Source organism: Lactuca serriola, chromosome 5 (genome assembly GCF_051521515.1).
Source record: "Lactuca serriola cultivar US96UC23 chromosome 5, Lser_US96UC23_V15, whole genome shotgun sequence".
Taxonomy (NCBI): Eukaryota; Viridiplantae; Streptophyta; class Magnoliopsida; order Asterales; family Asteraceae; genus Lactuca; species Lactuca serriola.
The window spans coordinates 287080655-287107135 of NC_136412.1; the positions used below are offsets into that span (position 1 = coordinate 287080655).

Here is a 26481-nt window from a genome sequence, read left to right on the forward strand (position 1 = left end):
TAAGAATCACATCCTTTTCAATATTGCTATCAATAGAAACATACAAACACCAATTTTCACAAATGCCATTGCAAGGATAAATAAGATAAAACAAAATTTATTTTATTTATAAAAGTGCGGAAAAACTTGTCCTTACAACACAATTATAAATGAAAACTATGTTACTAAACATTTCTAAGCAATATATCCTAAATCTTAAACAGCAGCTCAAAAATCCGATCTTCGAATCATGCGTTCAAAATCTATTTCTTCGTGATTAGACTCAGCTCACTCTTCCTTTAAGCTTCCTTTCTTTTCTTCGATCCTACAAAACATCAAAATGCAATCTTATCACATCATGTATTAACAATCTACAAACAGAAATTTAATAGAGTTAGATAGTGGATTTTACCTGAAGCGGAGTCATATATCTTGACTCTCCCATCTTCGCGATCCTTCAGGTAGATACGGCAGCTTCGCATCCAATGCCCCTTCTCTTGGTAGTAGAAATAAAAGGACTCTTTAGGAATAGCGCATGGGACAATCTCAGATTCATCCTTTCTCTTTCCCGTCCGGTCAAACGATTTGACTTTGGCCGATCCCTTTCCATTGGGAAGAGAAGACTTTTCTGGACTTCCAATGTTGCTATTGTCAATTTCCATGGAAGTTTGGGAGTTTGATTTACCAAACAAATTTGCTTGACCAGTGCGCCAAATCATTGCTGATTCAGCAGCAATAAGCAAATAGGTAAGATTAATGAGGGTCACATCGTGGTCCATCATATAATATTTTTTTATGAACTCACTATATGAATCGGGAAGTGATTGAAGAACCAAGTCAACAGCCAACTTCCTTGAGACATCGACACCCAACATTCCCAGTCTATCAATATGCAACTTCATAGCCAAGACATAAGCACATACAGACTTTCCATCTTCATGTTTGCTTGCCAAAAGGGCTTGAGTGACCTTGAACTTTTCAAGTCTTCGAACATGTAGGTTGGGGAGAATTATTGGAGAAGGTGGAGAAAGTGAAGAATGATTTCCAGTTCCATGATCCAATCGTGGAACATCATCTTCATTTGGAAAGCTTTTTCCAAAATATTCAGGAAGACCATAGTTGTTAGATTTTGACATCTAGAAAACGAGAGAAATTCAAGTTAGTTGATTCAATCCTTAATATAACACCCAAATGAAATAATAAGGTTAGGATCCAACACAATATTCTACAATTCGGAAGAGGGATGCCGTAATCCAATTGCAGAATATTTGAAGGTAGATAAATGACGATTTACCAATTTCCACCATGAAAAACAAAATGGAAAAAATAGGTTTTAAATGAACTGAAACTCCTAGATCCTTTGAGATTCATTGAACTTTTCAATAGCATGTTTAATCTCGATTATGCCCTTCATGTTTGTGACTGGGATGTTGAGGATCACAAACAATATGTAGATAACCATGCAAATTAGCTTGGTACTCTCGATGTCGATCACCACCCAATTAATATGTCAGTTAATCACACACGCTCCATTAATCAATGATAATCTTACGAGAAACTGATTACCATCCTTCATTGGTCCTATATTAGTGTGTCGGTTACACAAACACACGTTTCACTAACGACCAACAAGGTGCAATGTGCAATTTCATGGATTAGCACCAATTCCACATTTTTCCTAAAGTAAATAAGATATGAGAATTTATAAAAGTGTTTAGTTAATTTGTATTTCATTATACTTATAATGGAAGGTTGTGTCCTATCCTACCCATTCAACTAACGACCCTCCACTAGTCAAGAGTGCGGTGGGTAAGAGTGGATACCCATTCAATCTCCATTTTATAGGCAATTTCCTTAAACACCCCTTAGAGACCAGCTTTGTGAATGAGGTCTACTAACGGTAAGATTGACTCTTTACTTATACATATATAATATATTAAACTTTTAATTTTATATAGTATAAGAGTGTATTTTATACGTTTAAAATATAGGTGGTTTAATCTATTAATAAATTAGACTTCTAATTTGATTAATCTTAAACCATATTGTTATGGATTTATTAATTCTCTATTTTAATTAAGCACTTAATTAATTTAATAAAACCATAAGGGTGCAATTTGAACTTTTCAAAATACTAGGGTTTTAGAATTTAATATTTCAAAATTAATACTTTTTAATTAGATTTTAAATTCCAAAACTTGAGGACAAGTTTTGAAACCTTTCAAAATATTAAGGTTTAACTATTTAAATTTCAAAAACTAAAACTTTTAAGTTCAAATTTAAACTATAAAACCTAAAAGGTGTAAACTGAAACTTTTCAAACATACTAGGTCAAATATTTGAATCATGATAATCCTATATTATCCATATTTAACCAAATCCATTAATTTTGATGAGGATAACCATACCAAACATAAAAAATCAATTTTATGCAAGAAAAACGAGTTTTGGTAATTATCCTCATAAAAAACCGCCCAAAAAATCGAAAATTCCGGCAATAGCACCCTGGACTTGCCGAGTCCACTTATGGACTCGCCGAGTTCATACAACTCGTCGAGTCCACTAATGGACTCACCGAGTTGGCTTCACAGACAGCAAAAATTCAAATTTTTGATCCTTTGGCAATTCACTTTTGCATCTATTCAACTATAAAAACAACTTAGGCATGATACCACTGTTGGGTTATGAGCATAACATCATTCCTATGGTGTACATGCAACCCTAATTGCTTTGATCTAGGTTTTTCTAATTTGAACATACAACATTGAATACCAAAGCAATAGACCCTATGAACTAGCATATAATTTGAAATTGACATATAATTAGGGTTAGAAACATTACCTTGATTGTTATGTAGCAATAATAATCACAATCCTTCTTGATCTTGACTTCTGAAAGCCTAGTGCCTAAAATGTTGCACCTCTAATGGAGTCACAAACACCACTAGTAACAAGGCAGAACAAAGGAGATAGGAGAGGCTTTAAAAACGTCCAAGGGTTCTCTTAGAATGTTAGGCACTTTTTTGGGAGCCTTTAGGGTTCCTTTTATAGTTAGGCTTCTAGGGTTATCAACTTGGAACCCTAATTTCCTTACTTAGGCCTTAAGCAACATATGGACTCCTTATTGGACAAGCCTTGGACGAAATCCTTATGGACTCTCATAGAGATTTCGTCCGCCCTATACCAATAAGGTCCATGAGCCTAAACTATAAATATTATTGATTTACATAACCAACCACCATCAATTTAATCAGTATCTTTTAATCACCAAATTAATTCCAAATTAATTTTTGATCAATACTAATTAAATAATATGATTTCTCAATTAATATATTATTCTTATAATATATTAATAAACCATAATTATCCTATATCTCCATAATTCATCCTATCAGTTGCTATGGTGAAGGCAACATAAAAAGACCATGCTCATAATCGGGTCGAGTACATACCAAAATAGTTATGGGCTTAGACACCTAATCCAACACAGTTGTTTCAATCCTTCTTTCCAGGGGGTCGGGAGCTCGTAGAAGCAATGCTCGTAAAGAACGCGTGTGCTGCTTCCGTTGTCAATTAGTACTTCGTAAATTTGCCTTTAGCGCACGTAGGCAGTTATCACAAGCGGGTCCCTAGGATTCCATATGGGCATTGGGGGTCGTCTAAATAAAAGTTAATGTTAAGGGTGTTCTTCCGTACTACTTCGATGTCGTTGTCTGCTTCCTTGGGGTTGCGTCCTTCTCAGAGCCTCATGAGGCTCAAAATTTTTTCCTTCTTTATCGGGTGCCTGCCGATGTCTTTCTTAGCTTGTGTCTCCTTGAGATCAAATACCTTTTATCTCTCAATGCCCAACAAAATGTCAAAAGTTAGTCTACCAAATACGGTTAATTACACAAATACCACTTAGCTATTTTTTTTCAACTTTGGGCTTATGATAAAGTTTATATCTTCTTATTTCAAAAGATGAAAACCAGATTGAGAGTTATTCAAGTGGGTCTGAAGATGATTATGAGAGAAGCTGCTATTTTCATCTTCTAGTAGATCGAAAGTTTCTACTTTTCATCTTCTATGATAATCTTTAAGTTCAAATCTTTCCCATCATTTTTCTTTTTCTTCCTAACCAACAACATTTGAATAACTTAAATTTCATGTTTTTTTAAGGTGATGGCAATGAAGTGAGTTTATTTTCATCTTCTAGTAGATCGAAAGTTTCTACTTTTCATCTTCTATGATAATCTTTAAGTTCAAATCTTTCCCATCATTTTTCTTTTTCTTCCTAACCAACAACATTTGAATAACTTGAATTTCATGTTTTTTTAAGGTGATGGCAATGAAGTGAGTTTATGGATTTATGAAGTAAGGTCAGTATTTATGAAAAAAAAAAACCTGAAGTAAGCTCATGAATTTATGAAAATTTACTTTTTTCATCATACCTTACAGCCATTACATTTATAGCAACGTACATAAATGATAATGTGGAAATTTACTTTTTCATGAAGTAATTTTCATATTTATGGAAATTTACTTTTTTTCTCTATGTTTAATTTCTTTTTCTTTTTTTTTTTTTTTTTTTTTTTTTTTTTGTTGGAAAGTACTGACTAAATGATAATGTGGAACACAATACAGTATCGAGGATATAGCGACTTAAATACCAATGAAAATTTAAAGTGGATATATATTTTATCCGGCATAAATACTTTAAAATTTTATCCTATTATTTAATCAGTATTTATATTGTATTTCATTATGGTTATAGCTTAATTCGGCCTATGCAAAGTGACACTATGGGCACTAAAGATGTCAACTCAAGAATGGAAACCTCAACTATGGAATTTGTGCTCTCATTGGTAGGGGTGCGTCGGTAGGGATGGACGCACCCTTTAAGATATGGGGGCACATGCCCCCAATAACAATTCGATTAGACTGCATTTTGCATTAGAAAAAATGGGCTTAAATATATTTCTATCATGCAATGCTCCCAATGAACCAACCGAATTTGTTAAAGTGAATTAAAACTAAAACTCCAATCCTCAATTAATATATTATTCTTATAAAGGGTCGAAAAAACCGAAAAACCACAAGACCGGATCAGATATTTTGACATTTAACTCGACCCTATCATATAGATGGTCTCAAGTGCCCCCGTCATATAAAATTCCTGGATCCGTCACTGCTCATTGGATAATGGTAGCCGGAGACGTCCACCTTTTGATAGCAATCATCTTTTGTCTGAAAATACTATCAGCTAACCTTCTCCCTTCCTGTCCTTGCTCGTGTGCAACCTCAACAGACTCAAATTTCTCCAACAAAAGTTGTTGATCCAAGATTTGGACCCACAAAATCATTTCAACATAATACATCCACTTCTAATGGCTACCAGCATTTTCATATTGTAAGCTTTTTTTTAAGATTAATTTTATTTTCTTTTTTAAAAAGTGATATTGTGTTTGCTTTTTATGTACGTAGCCTTTGAAAATGATGCAAGATTTTCTAACACTGACTCAGGAAAATACTAGAAAGAACTTGGAAACATGAATTGTTCTTGGGGTTTTTTTGATTTATTTGTTTTGAATAAAGGAGATTTTTTGGGCTTATTTTGTAATTATTTTTTTATTTTATTGTGATGGTAGAAAAACAGGGTTTTTAATATCACTACATTTATAATACCAAATCAGGAGTCAAAACTGATTTTGAACAGATTGCATGTTGATCGAAGGAATCAACAACCGCAGTCCCTTTGTAATTCCTGATCCAACATTTAAGCAAACCTAATCTAATCGGGGGCCAAAGTGTAAATTCATCTAGTTGGGATGAAAGAATGGTTAATAGATCTTTATTTAAATATATTTTTTAAATAACAATAGTTATAAATGAAATGCAACAGCGTTATACACGTCATTTTTCTTTTCTTCTTTATTTTTTCTTAGGTAAAAGAGGGCCCACTTACAAAAGAATCGGTAAACATACCAATTTTTTAAGAAATAAACTGGGGTATTCATTATAAAAAATGCTACTTGTGTAATACCAATTAAGTTGAATAACTCATCGTTCTAGTTTCAGATCGGACTTTGATCAGCTTCAGATAACAGCTATGAAGAAGTTGGAGCTTGTTTTCATACCTATACCTGGTTATGGTCACCTAAAATCAGCGATAGAACTTGCAAAGCGTTTGGTCGATCGAGATGAAAGATTATCCATCACAGTCCTTGTTATCAGTAATCCCGCTCAAACTGATATTGATTCATACACGAAGTCGTCTGCCGCTTCTAATGCCCGAATAAAATACACCACAATTCATCCCACCGACCCTCTTCCTCAAGGACCTCAACCCTCTTCCTCTTCGCCTATATCCTTAGAAAAGCTTGCTACCCTCTTCATCGAGAGCCATAAATCTCAAGTTGAACAAGCAGTCAGGGAGTTGGTATCAGATGATTCAACACATCTACTTGGATTTGTCCTTGATATGTTCTGCAGTTGTATGATCGATGTAGCCAACAAATTCAAGGTCCCTTCCTACATCTTCTTTACTTCAAACACAGCTTTTCTTGGATTCCTCCTCCACCTCCCGATCCGCCACAACCAAGTTGGTTTCAGTTTTAACCCATCGGATCCTGACTCACTTATCCCAAGTTACCAGAATCATGTTCCAGTAAATGTGCTTCCTGGAGCTGTATTTGACAAAACTGGTGGTGGGTATGAAACTTTCCTTTATCTTGGTACCAAGTTCCAGGAATGCAAAGGATTTATAGTAAATTCATACGTTGAGCTCGAACCATACGCTGTTAATTCAATGGTAGCCCAACCGTCTGTATACCCGGTTGGACCGTTGCTTGACCATAATAAGTCAACTGGATCGATTGAGATCAAGAACTGGCTCGACAAACAACCTTCGAAGTCGGTTCTCTTCCTGTGCTTCGGGAGTATGGGGAGCTTTAAGCAGCCGCAGATAGAGCAGATCGCTATTGCTCTCGAGAGGAGTGGTCACCGGTTCTTGTGGTCGATTCGCCAGCCATCACCAGCCATGCATGGAGCTCCAAGTGGCTACACGAGCTATGAAAAGGTTATGCCAGATGGGTTTTTCGGTAGAGTGAAAGAGAGAGGAATGGTTTGTGGTTGGGCACCACAAATCGAAGTGCTTGCACATGGAGCTGTAAAAGGCTTTGTGTCTCACTGTGGATGGAACTCCATCTTGGAGAGCATGTGGTGTGGGGTCCCTATTGCAACTTGGCCATTGAATGCAGAACAACAACTGAATGCTTTTTTGGTTGTGAGGGAGTTGGGATTGGCTGTGGAGTTGAGTTTGACATACAGAAGCAGTGGGACCGAGTTGGTGATGGCAGATCAGATAGAGAGAGCCATAGATTGCTTGATGGATGATACGAACCCGGTCAGAGAGAGAGTGGAGAAGATAAGTCAGAAAAGCAGGAAGGCTTTGATTAATGGTGGATCTTCGTTTGTTACACTAGGTAAATTGGTTGATGACATGTTACAAAATATAGGGGCAGAGTAACAAGGCTCTTGAGAAGTAGACCACCAACTTCTTGTCTTTGTAATAAATGATATTATATATATATATATATATATATATATATATATATATATATATATATATATATATATATATATATATATATATATACACTATTTGGTGAGTTTCAACATCCATTTCCCCCTAATTATTGCACCTATGACTTTTGAGGTTGAAAGTATTTTTTTTATACAAAAAAGAATTGTCTGTATGGCAATGTGATAATGTTTAATAGTTGGGATAGATAAAGACGTAGATATGTGGATTTACATATATACAGGCGATCAGGGTTCTTTACGGATAGTCTAAATTTCGAGTACTAGAATTAGGTATCAAAAAATCAAGAGAAAATGATAAAAATAGTTATTTATACTAATTGCATTACAAAAATAGTCAAAAAAAATTAAAATTACAAAATTAGTCAGCCATTTCCCAGATGGAGATGCCCCATCTGCGAAATCAGCATCTCATCTGCGAATGTACAAGCACCTAAAGCACAGCTGTGCTTTAGGTGCTTGTACATTCGCAGATGAGATGTCCCATCTGCGAAATCCCCTTCTCTTTCACTATATAAACTTTTTTTTTCTCCATTTTTCACCCTTCTCTACACAAAAACTCTCTCTATCTTTGGGTTTCTCTCGGAATTTTGGCTAGTTTTTGAAGAAAATTGAGGATTATGTCAACAATCCTGCAAATATGGTTAAATTTTAACTCTTTTAATGTTTAAACTTTTTTTTATTTTATCATTTATTGTATTATTTAGTGTTAAAAAAAGGTAATTTTGTTGTGTTTGATAGTTTTAATATTTCTTTAGTATACTTGAAGTTTAAATGCTATTTTGTTAGTGTTTGTTTGAATGTACAAGTAGAGACTGCGTAGATAATGTTTACAATTTGTTATTTTTGTTATTTGTTTAGTTGTTGTATAACCTGAAAACTTGTATATTCTTATCGTATAATTGTTTATATAAAGTGAAAAACAGTTAAATTATAGTATGTGCAAAATAGTCGTTTGTATATATATATAACATTTGTATAAGTTGAAAACTTGTCATATATATATTGTTAGAAATTGTTTGTGTTTGTCGTATAAGTTGAAAATTTGTATAAAGTTGTCGTATAACTTGCAAAATTATTAATTTGGTTGTCGTTTTATTTGAAAAATTGTTTGTTTATATGGTTATAAAATGTTAGTTTTAATTAGAAAGATAAAAATTGTTTATATATTTGTCGTTTAAGTTGAAAATTTGTCGTTGATATATTTGTCGTTTAAGTTGAAAATTTGTTTAATAAAATGTTTATATAATTATGTATGATATTGTTTTTTTATCGTAAATATATTTGTTGTATAACTTGAAAAATTGTTTATATATGTGTATGTTATTGTTTTTTATCGGAAATATATAAATTATTAATTAAGAAATTGTATTTGCATTACTAATTGTTTATGTACTTATTGCAGTTCGTAATCATATATTTTAAAAACAAAATATTTTTTAGTTCTCTAATTTGTTTTTGTGTTTTTTTTGCAGCATGATTTTAGTTTTATCAATATGAAAGCATTTGCGAACTTAAAAGGCTCGGGCGGTAACATATGAGAAGTATTTGAAGTTTTAGATGATGCCAGACGTGCCATTTTCAGAGATACCGTATTTGGTTATTTTATTGATGTCCCTCGTTTACAAGGGGACGCATTATTGTTTCATAAAATGTTCCTTCATCAGATCCGGCCAGACCCTGTTTTATCTCCAGATGGAATAAAACGATTATATTTTCGAGTAGGCAATACGAAAATGGTTTATGGGCCGGAAGAGTTTTGTTTGATTACCGGCTTCAATTTTGGGGAGTATCCAAAAAACATTGGAGAAAAGGGTCGGAAAAATTATTAAGCAGTAAAAAAAGATGTTTATTGCGTGAACGGCTATTTCCGGACCATACTAATAGTTCGGTGAAAATCGGCGACCTGAAACGTTAAATTTAAATTGAACATTCCTAGCACTTGACGACGTTGATGCGGTTAGAGTATGTTTGATATACATTTTGTGTGAAGGTTTTTTGGGTAAAGAAGTTAATGATCGGGTGCCACAAGATTGGTTTTTTTGGCTGAGAATTTGGATCTCTGGAATAGGTATATTTTGTTTACGTTAAAAGTTTTATTTTATTAAAGTTATAATTTATATAATAACCAATTTTGTTTTTTTGTTTTGTTAGCTTCGCTTGAGGTAGCTATCTCTGGGATTTTACTTATGTTGACCTTGAGGATACATGGAACAAAATACATAATTATTTATCACTTTCTGAGCGTCGTCAAACTTTAAAGTACTCCGTCTCAGGATTTACAGCTCCAATAAGGGTATAAAAATTTTCTTATATTTAAATTGTTTTATTGTTATGTTTTTTATTTTAATTTTAACTTTTATTACTGTAATTGTAAAAAATTGTAGATATGGATATATGAGATGATTCTGGTTGTTCGTGCATGTGGATTTGTATTGAGAAAAAATAAAGATTTGCCTCGGATGAAACGATGGAGTGGAACAAAAAAATTGAAATGGGTTGACGTGAACAAGATTTGGTCAAAGATACAGGTTTATAAATTTTTCGTTTATTATTAATAAACTTGATTATTATACTTTTATATGCATTTTTAATATGTTTAATTTTTTAGGAGGGGCAACCACCAAGACAAAACATGTTACCGGGTGATGGTGAGATGACATCTTGTTATTATATGTCATTTCAAGAGTATGTATATGGTGAAGGGAAAGCATGCAATTCCATCCCCAGTACGGGACCATTTTAGGAGACAAGACGAATCTTCGTCTAGTATGTCGTCCAGTGGTCGCTCTCATGGTAGAGGTCGGGGCAGTGGGAAACACAACCTAGACGAGGTGTTGAAACGGCTACATGCACTGGAGCAGCATGTGTTTATGAACCGACAACCTACAAAGGTTTTTGTTGAAGAAGTGAATACTGAACAATTTTGGAACGACATTACTTTTGATGATCCGATAGTGTCACAAAGAAAATATGATGAACATGTTAGTTACACGCTACATTATTTTTTAAATTTTATTAACATATATGAATACCTGTATTCATATTTTATATTTGAAAATATAGGTTGTGCAAGATGAAGTGACGAATAAAAACAATACAACTGAAAATGTTTTTGGTGATATTCAAGACGACAAGGTTGTTATAGATATTACCTTTACGATTTTAATAATTACTTTTTAATAATGTGTCTTTCGTTATTAAGTAAAAAGTTATATTTTTAATGTAGGTGTTGGAGGAGAGGAATGACTATGCGGGGAACAAATTTGATGATGATGTGTTTGATGTAAATGATTATAGTGAAGTTAAAGAGGTTCTTATAGTTACATTAATTTATACTTTGTTTTTAGTAGATTAAATCATTTATTTAATTAGATATTATTGCTTATTAAATTATGTGTATTTCGTTATTAAGTATAAAGTTTTATTTTTAATGTAGGAGTCGGAGAAGAGGAATGACAATGCGGGGAAAAAATTTGATGATGATGTGCCGGACGAAGACGAAATAATAATAACGGGAATTGTAGATTATTTTGATGAGTATGATGGCAAAGAAGTTACACCCGATAAACCGATGACTCGAAAACCATCACAATATTTGTGCCCTCCTTACACCGAGGTATTCGTTTTATTTATAAACTCATGATTTTATGTTTATGTGTTATCTGAAAGATATAGATTTAAACATTTGAATATTGTTTTTAGTTGCACACGACACCGAAGCAAAAAAGAAGAACAAAAAAGAAGGTTGATATCAAATCAACAAGCCCCATTCCTCCTCCAGTTTTTGGTGTTGCTCATGACTTCTCCATGTTGCGCCTGCAACCTTACGTAGCAGGCGGTGAGGTTGTCATCCAAAATTATATATTTCATTCATATGATGTCTAGCATCGTTTGTTTAATTTCGTGTTAGATAGAGATTTTTGGAGCTCATTGTTTGGGCATACACACAACGGATGGTTGGAGTCAGCGGTAAATTAATTGTTAATTTATTATTTTAAAAGTTAATTGTTTTTTAGTCAATAACAAAACTATCATGTGTGCAGCATATAACCATTTGGTACCGACTATTGATGGAAAGACGGTTTGAGAGCGACCGACATACAATAATGTCTCCAAATTTTTTTGTTTCTCATGCTTTGGAAGAAGGACAGGACTGGAGGGCGTTTATGGCTGGTATTGCTACGTACCCTAACTTCATGGTTGCTTGGTGGGATGTTGATACGGTAAACTTAATTGTTTATATTGAAAATAATATCGTTATTTTTGTTATGTTTTTGTATTGTGATGTAAAAAAACATAATTTTATTTTCTGATCTTTATACAGGTCTTATTGCCGATTCATTCATCCCCTAATCATTGGCTATTTGGGGAACTACGATTAGCGTCAATGGAAGTGCATATTTATGACAGTCTTGGTAGAGGGGCTTAATCTGAAGGAATCTTTTCCAAATTTGAACGTCGGGTGGCAAATTATTTGGACAAGATTAAGTATTGGGACCGGAGGAACATCCCAAGGATTCCATTGAATATGCAATTCATTTATGAAGAAAATGTTCCCTAACAAAGTAGTCATTTGGGAGATTGCGGTGTTTTTGTTTGTATGTTTATGGAGCAATTCGTTTCAGGTCAACCAATACGTGTTCTTATTGACCCAAAAAATACAGCTTTAGAGTTCCGTCAACGAATGACAAAAAAATTTTGGGGGTCTAGTCTTGGTCCTATGTAGTTGGATTATATAATTGTATATCTAAATTAATGTTGGATTTGATTATTAGTTTATTTTTACAGTTTACTCAACGGATGGCAAAAAATTTAACGTTACGACAATTACAACAAATTAATGACCTACTAATTACTTATCAATACATACAACATAAGAACGACTATAACATTTGTTTTAACGTTACAAATACAACAATTTATTGACCTAACAACTTCAAAACCATAAAAACAATATTAAAAAGCTTACAACTTGTAAACAAGAACTGCCAAGAACAACACCCAACTACAAACCAACGCTATCTTTAACTTCTTATTTTCTGATTGAAAGAGCTTATTAGAGTTAGCTACTTTAGCTATTACCATAGATGATTGGTCCTTCTCTTCATCAACCCAACTGATAAACCCGCATTTTGGTCCCTGTTAAATTTAACATTGACAGTAAGAAAATAAATTTTTGTCATGTAAACACGAGGGTTTAAATTTGAATGACGTTAACAACATGATACCAAATATGGGCAAGCGTAAAACAATCTTCCTGGGTTTTAGCTGTACCCGAAATCCTAATGATATGTTCTCCTCCGCAATTGCAGTATGTCATTAGCCTTCTTTTTCTTTTAAATCGGAGTTACTTTCTAAGTTAAATTTTTCATACTGAGTGACACCCATTTATAGAAGAAATCATATTACAGACAATTCTTTTTGACTATGAAATGAACTGGTTTGACTATGAATTCAAAAAGTTGAACTACGAAATGCAGACAAGTACATTCTGTAGTATTGTCATGTCGGTCAGTAAAATTTGACTATGAAATAAACTGGTTTGACTATGAATTCAAAAAGTTGAACTACGAAATGCAGACAAGTACATTTTGTAGTATTGTCATGTCGGTCAGTGAAATTTGACTATGAAATGAACTGGTTTGACTATGAATTCAAAAAGTTGAACTACAAAATGCAGACAAGTACATTCTGTAGTATTGTCATGTCGGTCAGTGAAATTTGACTATGAAATGAGCTGGTTTGACTATGAATTCAAAAAGTTGAACTACGAAATCCATACAAGTACATTCTGTAGTATTGTCATGCCGGACAGTGAAATTTGACTATGAAATGAACTGGTTTGACTATGAATTTAAAAGGTTAAACTATGAATTTTGAACAGTAGAGATACAATATTTTCTATTTATAATTGCATTTGTTTCATATTGCATTTGTGTGATGATTGTAGAGCACTATCATCGGTATTGAAAATGAGTACTTACAGCGAAAGAAGCTTTTCTCAACTACCAATTTTCTTGCATAACCTTCAAAGAACAAATCCTAATACCTTCACAGCCATTAAGAAAACCGATACCAACCGCTTTCAATTCTGTTTTGTGGCTTTAGGTTGCGTGGTATAACATACTTCTTTTATTTAGTTATATAATATTTCATGGTAATGTATCTCGATTAGTTTTTACTTATCACTAATATGTGTTCGTTTTTATGTAGATTCGTACCTTCCTTAGGTGCATGATACCGCTGATATATGTGGGTTATTTACCCCTTCTTGGGAGCTATCTGACAACAATGTACTTCGCAGTGGCTTTAGATGGAAATCATGAACCACTACTCTTAGCAATTGGTTTGGGAACCTTAGAGTGTGAAGAATCATGGAGATGGTTCATGATGAGGTTAAAAAATTGTTTAGGTGAGGACATAGAGGTTGGTTTCATAAGCAACCTGTGTGATAAAATAGACTTTGGTGTTCAGAGTGCCTACCCGGATTCCTATCATGGATATTGTCCTAAAGATATAGCTCGAAAGATACGTGAGTCTGTCGGACATAACAATACGGAAGTCGAATCGTTGTTTTGGAAGTCATGCAATGCATATAGCGTTGATGATTTTTACTTGTGTTTGGAAAGGTTGCAAAGTACATGTAGGAAACCACCTTTCTCCACCTTGCTTATGAGTCCAATTTACTGGCTTGACGATATACCAATTTCAAAATGGACACGAGCATTTTTCCCAAAAATACGTTACAATGTTAAATCGATTGACGTCCCTGAAATTTTGCAAATTATATCCACACGTGAGTTTCCTATAACAACGATAATTTAGTTAATCACCACGTCGATACAATCAAAGTATACTGAACGGGCCGAAGTGGCGGGTAAGGGAGATTGTTATATTTAGTTTTTTTTATTGTGCTACTATTTTTATTAAAATATCAAATTTTACAGGGAGGTTGTCTGGTGGGTTGACCCCTTACGTTGAGAGTAAGGTTCAAAAATGTCTCAACAAGTCTTATAATTGTAATGCAAGACGTTTGTATGGGGATACATTTGAATTCGATGACAATTTTGCCACCAACAACGTACAACTCGAACGAAGGGTATGTAGTTGTGGTAAATGGCAAAAAAGTGGTATACCATGTGGCCACGCTATAGCATGTCTAAGAACCCGTACATCTGAATCCATTCACGGAATGGTTGATTACAAGTTCACTAATTATGTGTATCGACTTGCATATGGATTTGAGTTGGTGAATACTATACCATCACATGTGCATTGGGAAATACCAAATGAAACGGTGGTCCTGTTACCTCCCTCAATGCAGTGGTTATTCATGTAGCACCTTTATGTTTTATGTAGTATTATGTATTAGTTTTTTATGTCCCCCGTTTTTATTTTAGTGTCGTGTTACGTATTAGTTATCCATGTACCCAGTTTATATTTTATGTCGTATTATGTATTAGTTATTTATGTACCCCATTTATATTTTATGGCGTTCTATGTATTGGTTATTAAGGAAACAACATACATTAAAAGAAATGGACGTTTATTAAATAGTAACGACTACACACATACAACAACAAGCAACTTAAATAACGAAAACAATTAACTTAACCAACATGCATTTAAAAATAAGGGACATTCTTTAAAAGATTCCATGCATCTAAGTGGGTAAACTCGCTACCATCATATTCAAAACGGTATAGTTCCAAAGCCACCTGCCGTAGAATGTCTTCATCCGTATTTGCATGTTCGTTATCCAACTCGTTATAAATACGTTGAAATTGTTTCACCTTTATTTTCATATCCAGATACTTCGCTTTGACATCTCTTCTTCTTCGATATTGAGTACGGCTCATTAAATGGTGAAACAAATGACAGACACGAGACCAAAATGATCCAGCACGAACTTGTGGGGGACCCGGTGGAAAATCCTCCTCTACAGTTATAATCCAAGCTTGAACCAAAGTGACCTCCTCTGCGTTCCTCCATATATGTGGTGAGTCCATAATTGCAAGGAAGGAAGTAATACAATACAATTACAACGGATATTAAAATCTATTTATAACGACTCCTTACTTTCCTGGTGCAATGGCTTGTCAATTCAAGCAGCAATGTATTGTGTTGTCATTCGACCGGGGATGACTTGTCAACTCGAACAGTGATCTATTGTGTTATAAGTATAGTACACTGCATTCGTCAGTTAATTTTGACTATGAATTGCAGACATATTAGAAGATTGGACTGTGATTTTGTGTAGAAACTATTATAAATTGACCTTAAGTTACATACATACTTTATTAAATAAACCAATACAGCTGTTCAAATATTGTTTTTTAGATTCTACTCTCTTTGTTTCAATCAAAATGAGTTCTATATCATGGAGCAATGAAGAGTTCTTGGTTCTTACACATGCTTATATTCATGTGTACGAGACAAGCAAGTTGAACGATCCAATGTTTTGGAGCCGTTTAACCAATATTTTCAATGCTGAAAACCGAATGGCTACAAGAAACGATCGTGACGAACTAGACATCTTAGCAAGATGGTATGAAATGAAAACCGAAGTTCTATTATTCAACGATCTTTATACCAAAATTGACGACACCCGTTTAAATGCTACTGAGGAGGTCATCTTGGAAGCTGCTAAGGAGGAATACAAGTCATTAAGTAACGGGTTGGAATTCCAGTTTGAAGCCCCTTGGAATATTTTGAAATATATCCCGTTTGTTTAAAATCTATTTTAGTTTATTATGTGAGTACTAGGTTATTTTCATTTACTAGGTTATTTTCATGTATTTTGTATGTATTTCGTATGTATTTCGTTTGTTTAAAATCTATTTTAGTTTATTATGTGAGTACTAGGTTATTTTCATGTACTAGGTTATTTTCATGTACTTCGTATGTATTTCGTTTGTTTAAAATCTATTTTAGTTTATTATGTGAGCAACTCGTATGATTAATTTGAATAAATAAATGCCCATTGCATTAGTTTTCACAATACATTAGAATACATTAGTAACAAGGATTCCATGAACCATTAAAAACATTACAACAATTACATGAAAAACAACGACATAATACGAACAAAGCATTAACGTAAAACACAAGTCCATGGGTTATTCTTAACAGAAATTAGAGCGGTCTACATGAAATACTGTTTATCTTTAACAACCTTCCAAACTTCCTCATATTCGAAGTCTCTGCCGTCATGCTCACAGATGTAAAAATCTGTAACAACTTCCAAGAACTCTTCTTCGTCACGATAACGAACATTGTTACTTTTCGCATAATTACATGCTCGATTGAACCATGTCATTTCTTCCTTTACATCCATCCACTTAGTAACAACATCTGATTTTTCTCTTTTTTGTCCTTCTCCCATCTCATGGTTAAACAAAGATGTTATGCGAGTCCATTCATCACCAATTAGGCAATGCGGGGGAGCAAGTAACGATACACCATCCTTAACACTTAGCTAGCATCGTGTTAGAACTAACACCTCATTTGCCGTCCATGGCCTTTCAGAATTGGAACCAGGTACTTCATTCGAAGAACTTGCTGCATTCGACGACATTTCTAATAATGGGAGTTCGTTTCGTTTAGGTGATTTGGGTGTTTGGTTTTTAGATCTTAAACATCTATTTATATAAATAAATAGACTATGAATTAATACTTTGACTACGAAATGGTTATATTTGGACTACGATTTTCAGATTTATGCAATGTTTTATCATGTCAAACTGTCATTTATCTCTTGTCACTTAAGGGTCCTACTACGATGTGCAGGTTACTACAGTGACTTGTCATTACTGTCTAGTCATTTCAAAGTTGGACTTCTCATTACTGTCTAGTATGTATAAATACCACTTATAGCTCCAGTTTAATACAATATCGACTTTATTATGAGTTCCTCACACAAATTCGAAATTTGCTCATGCAACGAAGTAGATTGTTACTACTGTGATTCGGTAGACCCTTTTTTTACACCCTCTTCAGCCGGGCCATATATGTCACATGAAAATTTTGAAGAATTAAAGAAGGCTGAAGCACAACAAGAAGAGGACAAAGAGTCATCCCGACTTCTCACTCAACTTGCTAATGATATTGAATCAGAATGCAAACAAGCTCAAGAATGGATTGACCTCAATCAAACAAAATCAAAGAGCATAAAGATTGGATAAAAAAGAGTAAGAAGGCAATCAAAACGACTGAAAAACGGCTTGCTGAGAAGGATGAGCAGTTGATACACATTATGGTAAAAAAAAGGATCGTTTCGAAGACAAAATGAGAATTAGGGATGACTATATAACAATGGAGAAAGAGAAGTACCCATTGCAGTTCCCTGAGTTTAAAAATTAGTTACAAAGTTGTTGTAATATTATCATGAAACAGATTAGGTTGCAAAAGGATCGTTTGTTGTTTTTTTAAATAACATGTTGTAACTGTTAAAAGAAATCTGCAAACTATATTTTATAATATAAAGGTTTCATTCATTGTTATAATCAACAAACTTAACTAAAATATGAAAGCATAGCAATGTCTTGTAAGAGTTAATAAAAATATTACAATACATAATAAGTAAACAACTCATCATTACTCTTAATTTGAAGGTTGTTTTATATCAAAATCAGCGTTATAGGTTTGTGAGCAACCCGCTGAACCACCAATATTATATGCCATTTCTGCAGTAGAAATTATGTGACCTGCTCTGCTACCGGACGCCCTTCCAGTACAATTATTTCTCGTGTGTCCTAGTTGACCACATGTAGAACACTCTTTTATAATTGGACCCTCGCCTTGGGATGGAATGCGGTCTGTGTTTCTTGGCCTGCCTGGCTGACGTTTATCCATTATAAGTGGCTTAACAATCATCAAATCATCGGGGATCTCCCATTCGGATGGCTTTGGCAGAGGGTTTATTGATTCCTCATATGTTTTCCTCAGTGTTTCGGTAAGGTAAGCATTTAATGCAAACCTCGAGCAGTCTTGGTAGTTGTTCACTGTTAAACATCTTATGACATGACCACAAGGTATCCCATCAAGTTGTCAATGCCTACATGTACATGTCATATGTTGAAAATCAACAATCACATTTTGTGCCCCCTTTTTGACCTCGCATTTCGTATTTGAGATCATGCGAACATCCCATTTGGTAAAAGTTTTCTTGTTTTCTTTTACAACTTCATCCGCCCAAGGGGTAAGTATTGTTGTTGCTTCCGCTAAAAAAACAGCCAAAATGAAGAAGTTAAGATCAATAACATCAAAACTAATAAAACATTAATATTACAAATTTACTTAATACATGCAAAGTTACGTCTTTGAAACCACCATTGTTGCATTGTAGCACGAAAAAAATCGATCAACATAAGTATTGGCACCTTACGTGCGTGTCTAGATAATGCATTTATAGACTCTGCACTGTTGGGCGACATAAGATTGTATCCGTTCCCTTTAAAATGTGCCCTTGACCAGGTTTCTGGATTTATACTTTTTAAGTACTCCCATACTGGTTCTTTTGTCTTTTTCATAACATCCATGGCAGCATGAAAAGCATCAACTGTGTACGCCCTACACGCCTCCCAAAAAATTCATTTAACCGTCTTACTCTTGCCGAATCTAGATACTATGTTGAAATACAAATGGAAACCACATATTCCATGATGAGCATGAGGAAAAATGTTGGCAACGGATGTTGCTATAGATGGAGACCTATCAGATATAATTGTAAGCTCCTGCATATTTCCTATGCAATCATGTAGTTTTTGAAAAAACCATATCCAAGAATCGGTACACTCATTTTTGCATATACCATATGCAACCGGTAATATTTGGTTTTGTCCGTCCTTAGTAACTGCAAGTAACATGGTACCTTTGAACTCGCCCTTTAGGTGAGCTCCATCTACTACTAGGGTCGGCTTACAAAAATTGACAAAAGCGCGTACCTACAATACATTGTATATCTATTCAAATACACCAAAATAAATATTAAAAAATTAATATAATATGATAATACTAACCGAGCAACCGAGTGCGACGTACAAAAACTCATAGCGATCATCAGCATCTGTTTTAATATGTGTGACAGTACCCGGATTATGTTTGGCCAAGTTGTGACAATACGTCGGAAGTTTGGTAAAAGAATCCTCTTTCGTACCCCTTAACGACAACAATGCATATTGCTTCGCACGCCATGCCTGATGGTATGAGATATTGATATTCAATTGAGCATTCATATCATTAACAATTTATTTTCCCCGATAAACTCTACTATAGTCTTCAGCCAAAACATCAGCAACATATTCACCCAAAACATATTTGTTTGCTTGTCGATGATTAGGTTGCAACAATGTTGAAGAACATGTGTGTACATCAACAAATTTATTCACTTGGAAAAGTCCATCAGAATTTTTAATTGCTTTTGCTCTTAGTAACCAAGAACAATTTTTCGAAACACACACAACTTCATACCTTGATTTGGTGGATCTACTTGTCCTCGTCTGGAAACCTTCTCGAAGACATTTTTTACCAATACACCGCTTTAAAAGTTCTTTGTTCTTAAATATACTCTCACATTGAATCTTTTGAAGATTCATGTCTACCATCTGTGTTGGAATATCTTCATTAATATCAACTGGTCATGCTGGTACAGGGGGCATACCGTGAAAAAGTTTATCGGGAAACTTAGCTTTAACTTCATCACCCAACTCATCTCTATCGGAATTGCTTTGTAGCTCGGTTATATCTAAACATACATCACCAACATCAACATAATGCCCGTAAACATGATTTTTTTCATTTTTTTGACTTGAATTTTTTTTTCTTTTTAGTTTTATCTACCACACGCCTACTTATAACTTTAACTTCTTGTTCTGCAACATCATCACAACGACCACCCACATCATCAAGATAAGTACCAACATCATTATCACCAACATGCTTGTAATTCTCAGGACCCACATAGTGAATAGGTGAATAACTAATATTAACATTTTCAGCAACACTGTGAAACTGAGGTACACTAGGAGTATTGAAAGTACCTATCGGATCGTTGCTCCCTTTATAACTGCATAAATTATCAACAAGCTGGTTTCCAATTTCACCACCCCCATTAACCTCCTCAACTTCATCAACCACCACAAACACTTTCACAGCCCTTCCTCCACTACATTTGATTACGTTTATCAACATTCTAACATTCATGTCTTCAACTATAGCTATATAATAATTTAATTCAAGATGGTGGAAACGAAGACTAATTCTATATTTGTCTAACAAACCAATTTTGCTTCTTACCAAATATACAAAATCACTATAACTAATATACTCAGAAAATATCAAAGCAAGTTCAGAAATACCTCCCTGTGGACATATGTATTCCAGATTAGTTCCATTAACTTGTCATCTCCCACCGGTTACAAGACAAACCAAATATTCAATCATTTTTTGAGCAAATTGTAGAGAAAGTTCCTAAACAAATAACAACCAAAATGATATTTTTCTACAAAACTTTTTATATAGCAACATGATTTCGTAGTCAAACCAATTCATTTCATAGTCAAACTAAAAAAAATACAAAAAAAATCCACAATTTCGTAGATAGAATGAGAGTAAATCGCAGATGGACCTATTCCATCTGCGATTTTACCCCTATATATACAGAAAAAAAAAATTAAAAGCACCTACGAATGTACAAGCACCTAAAGCACAGTTGTGCTTTAGGTGCTTGTACATTCGCAGATGAGATGCTGATTTCGCAGATGGGGCATCTCCATCTGCGAAATTGTGGGCTAATTTTGTAATTTTGATTTTTTTTTTGGCTATTTTTGTAATCTCATTAGTATAAATGGCTATTTTTGTCATTTTCTCAAAAATCAATCCTTATTTCTTTTTATGGTTTAATAAGTTTCGTGTTTAAAACCAACTAACATTAAAACAATATGAATTGAAAAGATCTTATCATATCATAAATTATATATACATAAAAAATGAAAAAACTCGACAGGGCGGAAAACAACTATTTTCACACTAATAAATTATATATAATAAATAAAAGTTCGATTAAAAATATAACGATTTTTACAACTTAAAAGAAAATAACAACATGAAAACTAACAATAAAAATTTAATATATGTTCAAAAAATATTATTGTATAGTTAATACTCCTTCCGTCCCACATTAATATTACATGTTTTCTTTTTGGTTTGTCCTAAAATAATAACCTACTTCTAAAAATGCATATTCTTTTTACCAAAATACTTTCATTATTAGTTAAACTACCATTAAATTAAATGCAACTATCATTAAATTAAATGCAACAAAAAGATAAAACTATCATTTCATTTACTAAAGTTAATGACAAATAATATTTTTTTAATTTGTATGTTTTTTATTTGTGGACAATAATTTTGAGACGAATGAAATATATATTTATAATTTATAGACAAACATTAATATATTTGTTTAACAAAATATTAATATAATAGAAGCTCAATTAATCTTAGATGTGTAGTGACATATTTAACATTTACAAAAATAATAATTTTCTAAGAACGTATGGTTAGGGATGTTTTGGTCGACATATGTATGCGTGTCAGGTTTTTGCCACGAAAGATGCTCCTTTAAATTTCCTGACTGACCCGATAGAAGGAAGGTCAACCATTAGGCCGGCTGACGTTTTGATTTTTGAATGGGTGGAAGGGAAATGGGGGTATCACGGCGAGACAGACTGCATTAAAAGTTGCTTCATGCAAGGTTGCCAAACATGAGAAACCGTGCATGAAAAATCAACACACGTTCATACCATTTGCATTTGATACGTTTGGTTTCCTTGTGTCGGATACGGTGGAGCTTCTTAGTAGACTACAATGGATCATGCATAGCAATGTTATATCTCCTAGATCTATAAATGTAGTCTTCAAAAGAATTGGCTTTACCATACAAAAGGGCTTAACGGCGCAACTTGTTGTCCATTTGCCTTCTCAGTCGTTGTATGATAATACCTAAAATGTTACCCGAAGGAACTTAGTTTTTAAAGATGTTGTGACCAACCTATTATAAATTGACTTTTTATAAAAATGTAGATAAATGTTTTATTAAGACCTTATAAATTTTAATTCTGTTAACACGATAAAAATATCAAAGTAAAAGAAACATTTAAATGTGTTAATAATAAACGAATATTTCTGGACATCTATAAATTATTTATACAAATAAATATTATTATAAAAATATTTTCCATTACTATCTAGAAATGAAAACCACTGTTCCATCCCACAGAATTTATAAAATAACCTCCAGCTTCCCTTATCTTTTATGAAAGGTTCATTTTCTGAAACCATTAATCATCTTGATCTCACGTTGCTCCTTTATTTTCTTAAATTTTTTCCCACATCTACTCATTTTCTATTATAATTTCTTAAGTTTGTGAAAGTAGAACGATAAAACACCTTTTTTAAGTCGGATATTCCCACAAACCCACTCCTTCGGTTGTGTGATTGTGTGAAACAGGAAGCAAAAGTAACGATTTTAATTAGACAGTGAAAACAAGAAACATCAAAATTTAGAAAACAATGGACAAATTATAAACATCGATATTATCTCTATCTTCTCGTCTTGAGGCAGCATCAAGCACTTCTAATAACCTGGCGACGTGAATTAAGGGTTCTTAGTTTAGATTTTTTAGGTTTCTCTTTGATATTAGTATACTAATAAGCTTGGGGACCATGGGCTCCCTGGCCCCTAAAGGGTTCCGCCAACTAAACTACGATTATTCAATCACCATAAACAACTATCCGAATATGACTTTGTTGGAACTCTCATCGTCCCAATTTGACTTTGTTGCAAGAATTAATTAATTAATTAGGCTGAATGGCTGATATTATCCTGTTTTGTGGCGCTTTAATTAAATTTTTTTTTGTTAATAGAGATAAATATATGGATTATTTCTATAAAAAAAATATACAAGACTTTTTGATAATTTTTATAATTTATTTGTACATATGAGTCACACTTACCAACATACGTAAATACAAAATACAATAATACATGGAATGTTTTTGTAAGCAAAAACTCCACATGACATTATTTGTACATGGACAATTTTTTATAATTTATTTTTTACATAGTGACCAAAACTGCAAGCATACAAAAGTCTTAAACCCAAACGCTCTACACTACAAGAAACATTGGCAATAGCGGTGACGCCGAGCAATAGTGGCGACATGTAATTGACACGTTATATGTCATCGTTATTGCTAACATAGTGGCGATCCGCGTGAAACAATCCCTGTCTGTTCGAAAATTCCAAAAAAACGCGTTGACTTTTTCCTCCAAGTATAATGCTATAATGGAAAGTAGATGTATGTTTAAGTGTATTTGATATGTTGATATGTTGATATTTTGTAGAATGGTATAATTTTTGGAAATTATAATGCTATTATGATATGTTGGTATGTTGGTAACATATTTTGTTTTCCTTGTAGTTGGAAATGTTGCAAACAATACTAAAGGACCCGGCCTGTTCTGCAGCATTGTAAGAGTGGTTTCGTTCATTGTTGCCACCAAATAATAAAGGAAATGATGAGGACGATTAGTTACTTTAGAATTTTATGAAATGTTTTGTAATTTAAAAGAATACTTTAGGTTGTGGTATGGATTAATATTTTGGATTGTGGACTAATATTAATATTTTGGATTGGTTGTGTATGGATTAATATTTCTATAAAAAGTTATCAGATTTTATAAATGTTGTATTGTTTTTATAAATTTAATGTTTAATAAACAAAAAAAAATATTGTTTTTGCGGCGACATCTTTTGTAGCGACAACGTCGTATTAGCGGCGACAAGTCAAATAGCAACGACGATGACCCTTTAGCGGCAACTAGATGCGCATTAGCGACGAAGCATTACCGACGACACATTTGCAGTGACATGTCGCCGCTAAGAGTATTAGCGACGACACGCGTCACCGCTATTGCCCAGTCTTCTTGTAGTGGCTAGAACCAAATTTGACAATATACAAAATTGTTATATGGTCAAAGAATAAACACAAAATTGTATAAAGACATGTCAGTGTACATAACTTTTGTAGCAAAAGTCTCAAACTCAAACGTTGATTATGTCCTATAGTTGTAAAAAAAACATAGCAATCATTGTCGTTCCATTTAACACACCTATTGCTTTAAGAAATATGTCTTTTAGCCTTCATTATTGTTTTGAGGTATTTGTGATTGCAATATAGAAGATGTTTGCATTATAATTTCTTTTGCAAAATGCATCATTGCATTTAGTACCTCATGAAAACATTTATGAACCATTTGTACGGATTATTGAAATTTTCGTTTAACCAGTCGGAAACGTTCATTATGTTCTATAGTTGTCAAAAACAAAGTCATTTTATCTTCAATGCTTAATTAGTGTCTTACTATATTGCAACCAATTTCTTTTTGTAAAATGATTGCATAATAGTACATATGCTTCGTGTGAAAGACACGTCAGATCGTGACAATGTATAGAAGATCCATGTAGCAAATCGTATGTATATGCATGCCCGATTAATGTCGAATCAATATATCTTGTTCTTTCAATTCTTATTTGTTTTTTTCAAGTTAACATCAACCAACAACATGAACGTAAAAAAAGAAAGATAAAATTTCACTATCGGAATCTATATATGACATGTTAAATGTGAATTACATAACATGTAAACTGATAACTTGTATTGGATAACACATAACATATAAATTGTATAGAAAATAACATGTAAATTGCATAACATATAAATCAAGTGAGTCATGTAATCGAGATGGTTAGAAGCTGGTTGGGAATCCAGGATTGGAGGACCACCAGTAGGGCTCAAGTGAGTCGGAATGAGGATCCTGAGAACGGTTAGCAAGAGATGCTTCCGTATTAGTAGCTAGTGACAGAGTCAGCATGCAGAGTTGTGTAGATTCAGGAGTTGGGAGTTTGGAAACTTCCCAACAATAGCTTCTTGTATCCGGATTAGTAGACGGTTGGTTTGGGAACCAAGCCGAAGACTTCCCCGACGAAACGCGAAGTATATCAAGGATATAAGATGTCGAGCTTGATGCAGTATTCGATGACTGAGGGCTGGTTTTAAGAAATCAGAATGAGGGATCGCTAGCAGAACTAGGAATAGTCAGGATGTCCTCGGAATAGTTGGTTAGTAAAGCAGTCAGATAGTAGTAGAGTGTTGTAAGTCTGCGGGGGTAGCCGTAGCATTCACTAGCAGTCAGATAATAGTAGTAGTGATGTAAGTCTGCGGGGGTAGCCGTAGCATTCACTAGCAGTCAGATAGTAGTAGTAGTGTTGTAAGTCTACGGGGGTAGTCGTAGCATTCACTAGTAGTCAGATAGTAGTAGTAGTGTTGTAAGTCTACGGGGGTAGCCGTAGCATTCACTAGTAGCCAGATAGTATTAGAGAGTTGTAAGTCCGCGGGTGTAGCCGTGGCCTTTATCAGATTGGTAGGCAGCATGAGCGCGTTGTTGGACGCGGGAAAGCAGTAGTACCCACCAGTTTGGGTGCAGCAGTGAGGATATAGGAATCCATGGGTTAGATTTCGGATTTCCTAAATGGTTCGGTTATGGTTAAGTCGGCGATTTGGCAATAGATCGTCACATCAGTTATGAGATCAGGGAAGCAGTGGACCGCTTGGGTTCGCGTATGTTAAGGGCTACCGCTAGTCTGGGAGCCATCATTTTTTTTAGTCTTGGATCTGATGATGTCAGGGTTCGACGTATGGACCCAATCGGTTGGATCGGGAAGGTTGTTAGGGCCGTAGTGACAGGAAAACTAGTGGAAACTAGTTCCAGAGAATGATTTCGTTCAGAAGTTGTGGGAGTGACTAAGTAAGGAGTCCTTGGACTCCACAATTGAGTTGGAGCTCGGTGTTGCAA

At 34.0% G+C, this 26481-nt stretch overlaps 1 protein-coding gene across 1 annotated transcript; it reads left to right on the forward strand.

The window, feature by feature from the left end:
- The first annotated feature begins 5946 nt into the window (after positions 1 to 5946).
- Positions 5947 to 7550, forward strand: LOC145054579 (UDP-glycosyltransferase 71K1-like). Its single transcript, XM_079002809.1, has one exon. The coding sequence runs from the start codon at positions 6067 to 6069 to the stop codon at positions 7483 to 7485; it is 1419 nt and encodes a 472-aa protein (XP_078858935.1). The 5' UTR covers positions 5947 to 6066; the 3' UTR covers positions 7486 to 7550.
- Positions 7551 to 26481: the final 18931 nt, after the last annotated feature.

Bases quoted from the DNA above. Each gene is read 5' to 3' on its own strand.
- LOC145054579 (XM_079002809.1), top strand. From the start codon at position 6,067: ATGAAGAAGTTGGAGCTTGTTTTCATACCTATACCTGGTTATGGTCAC.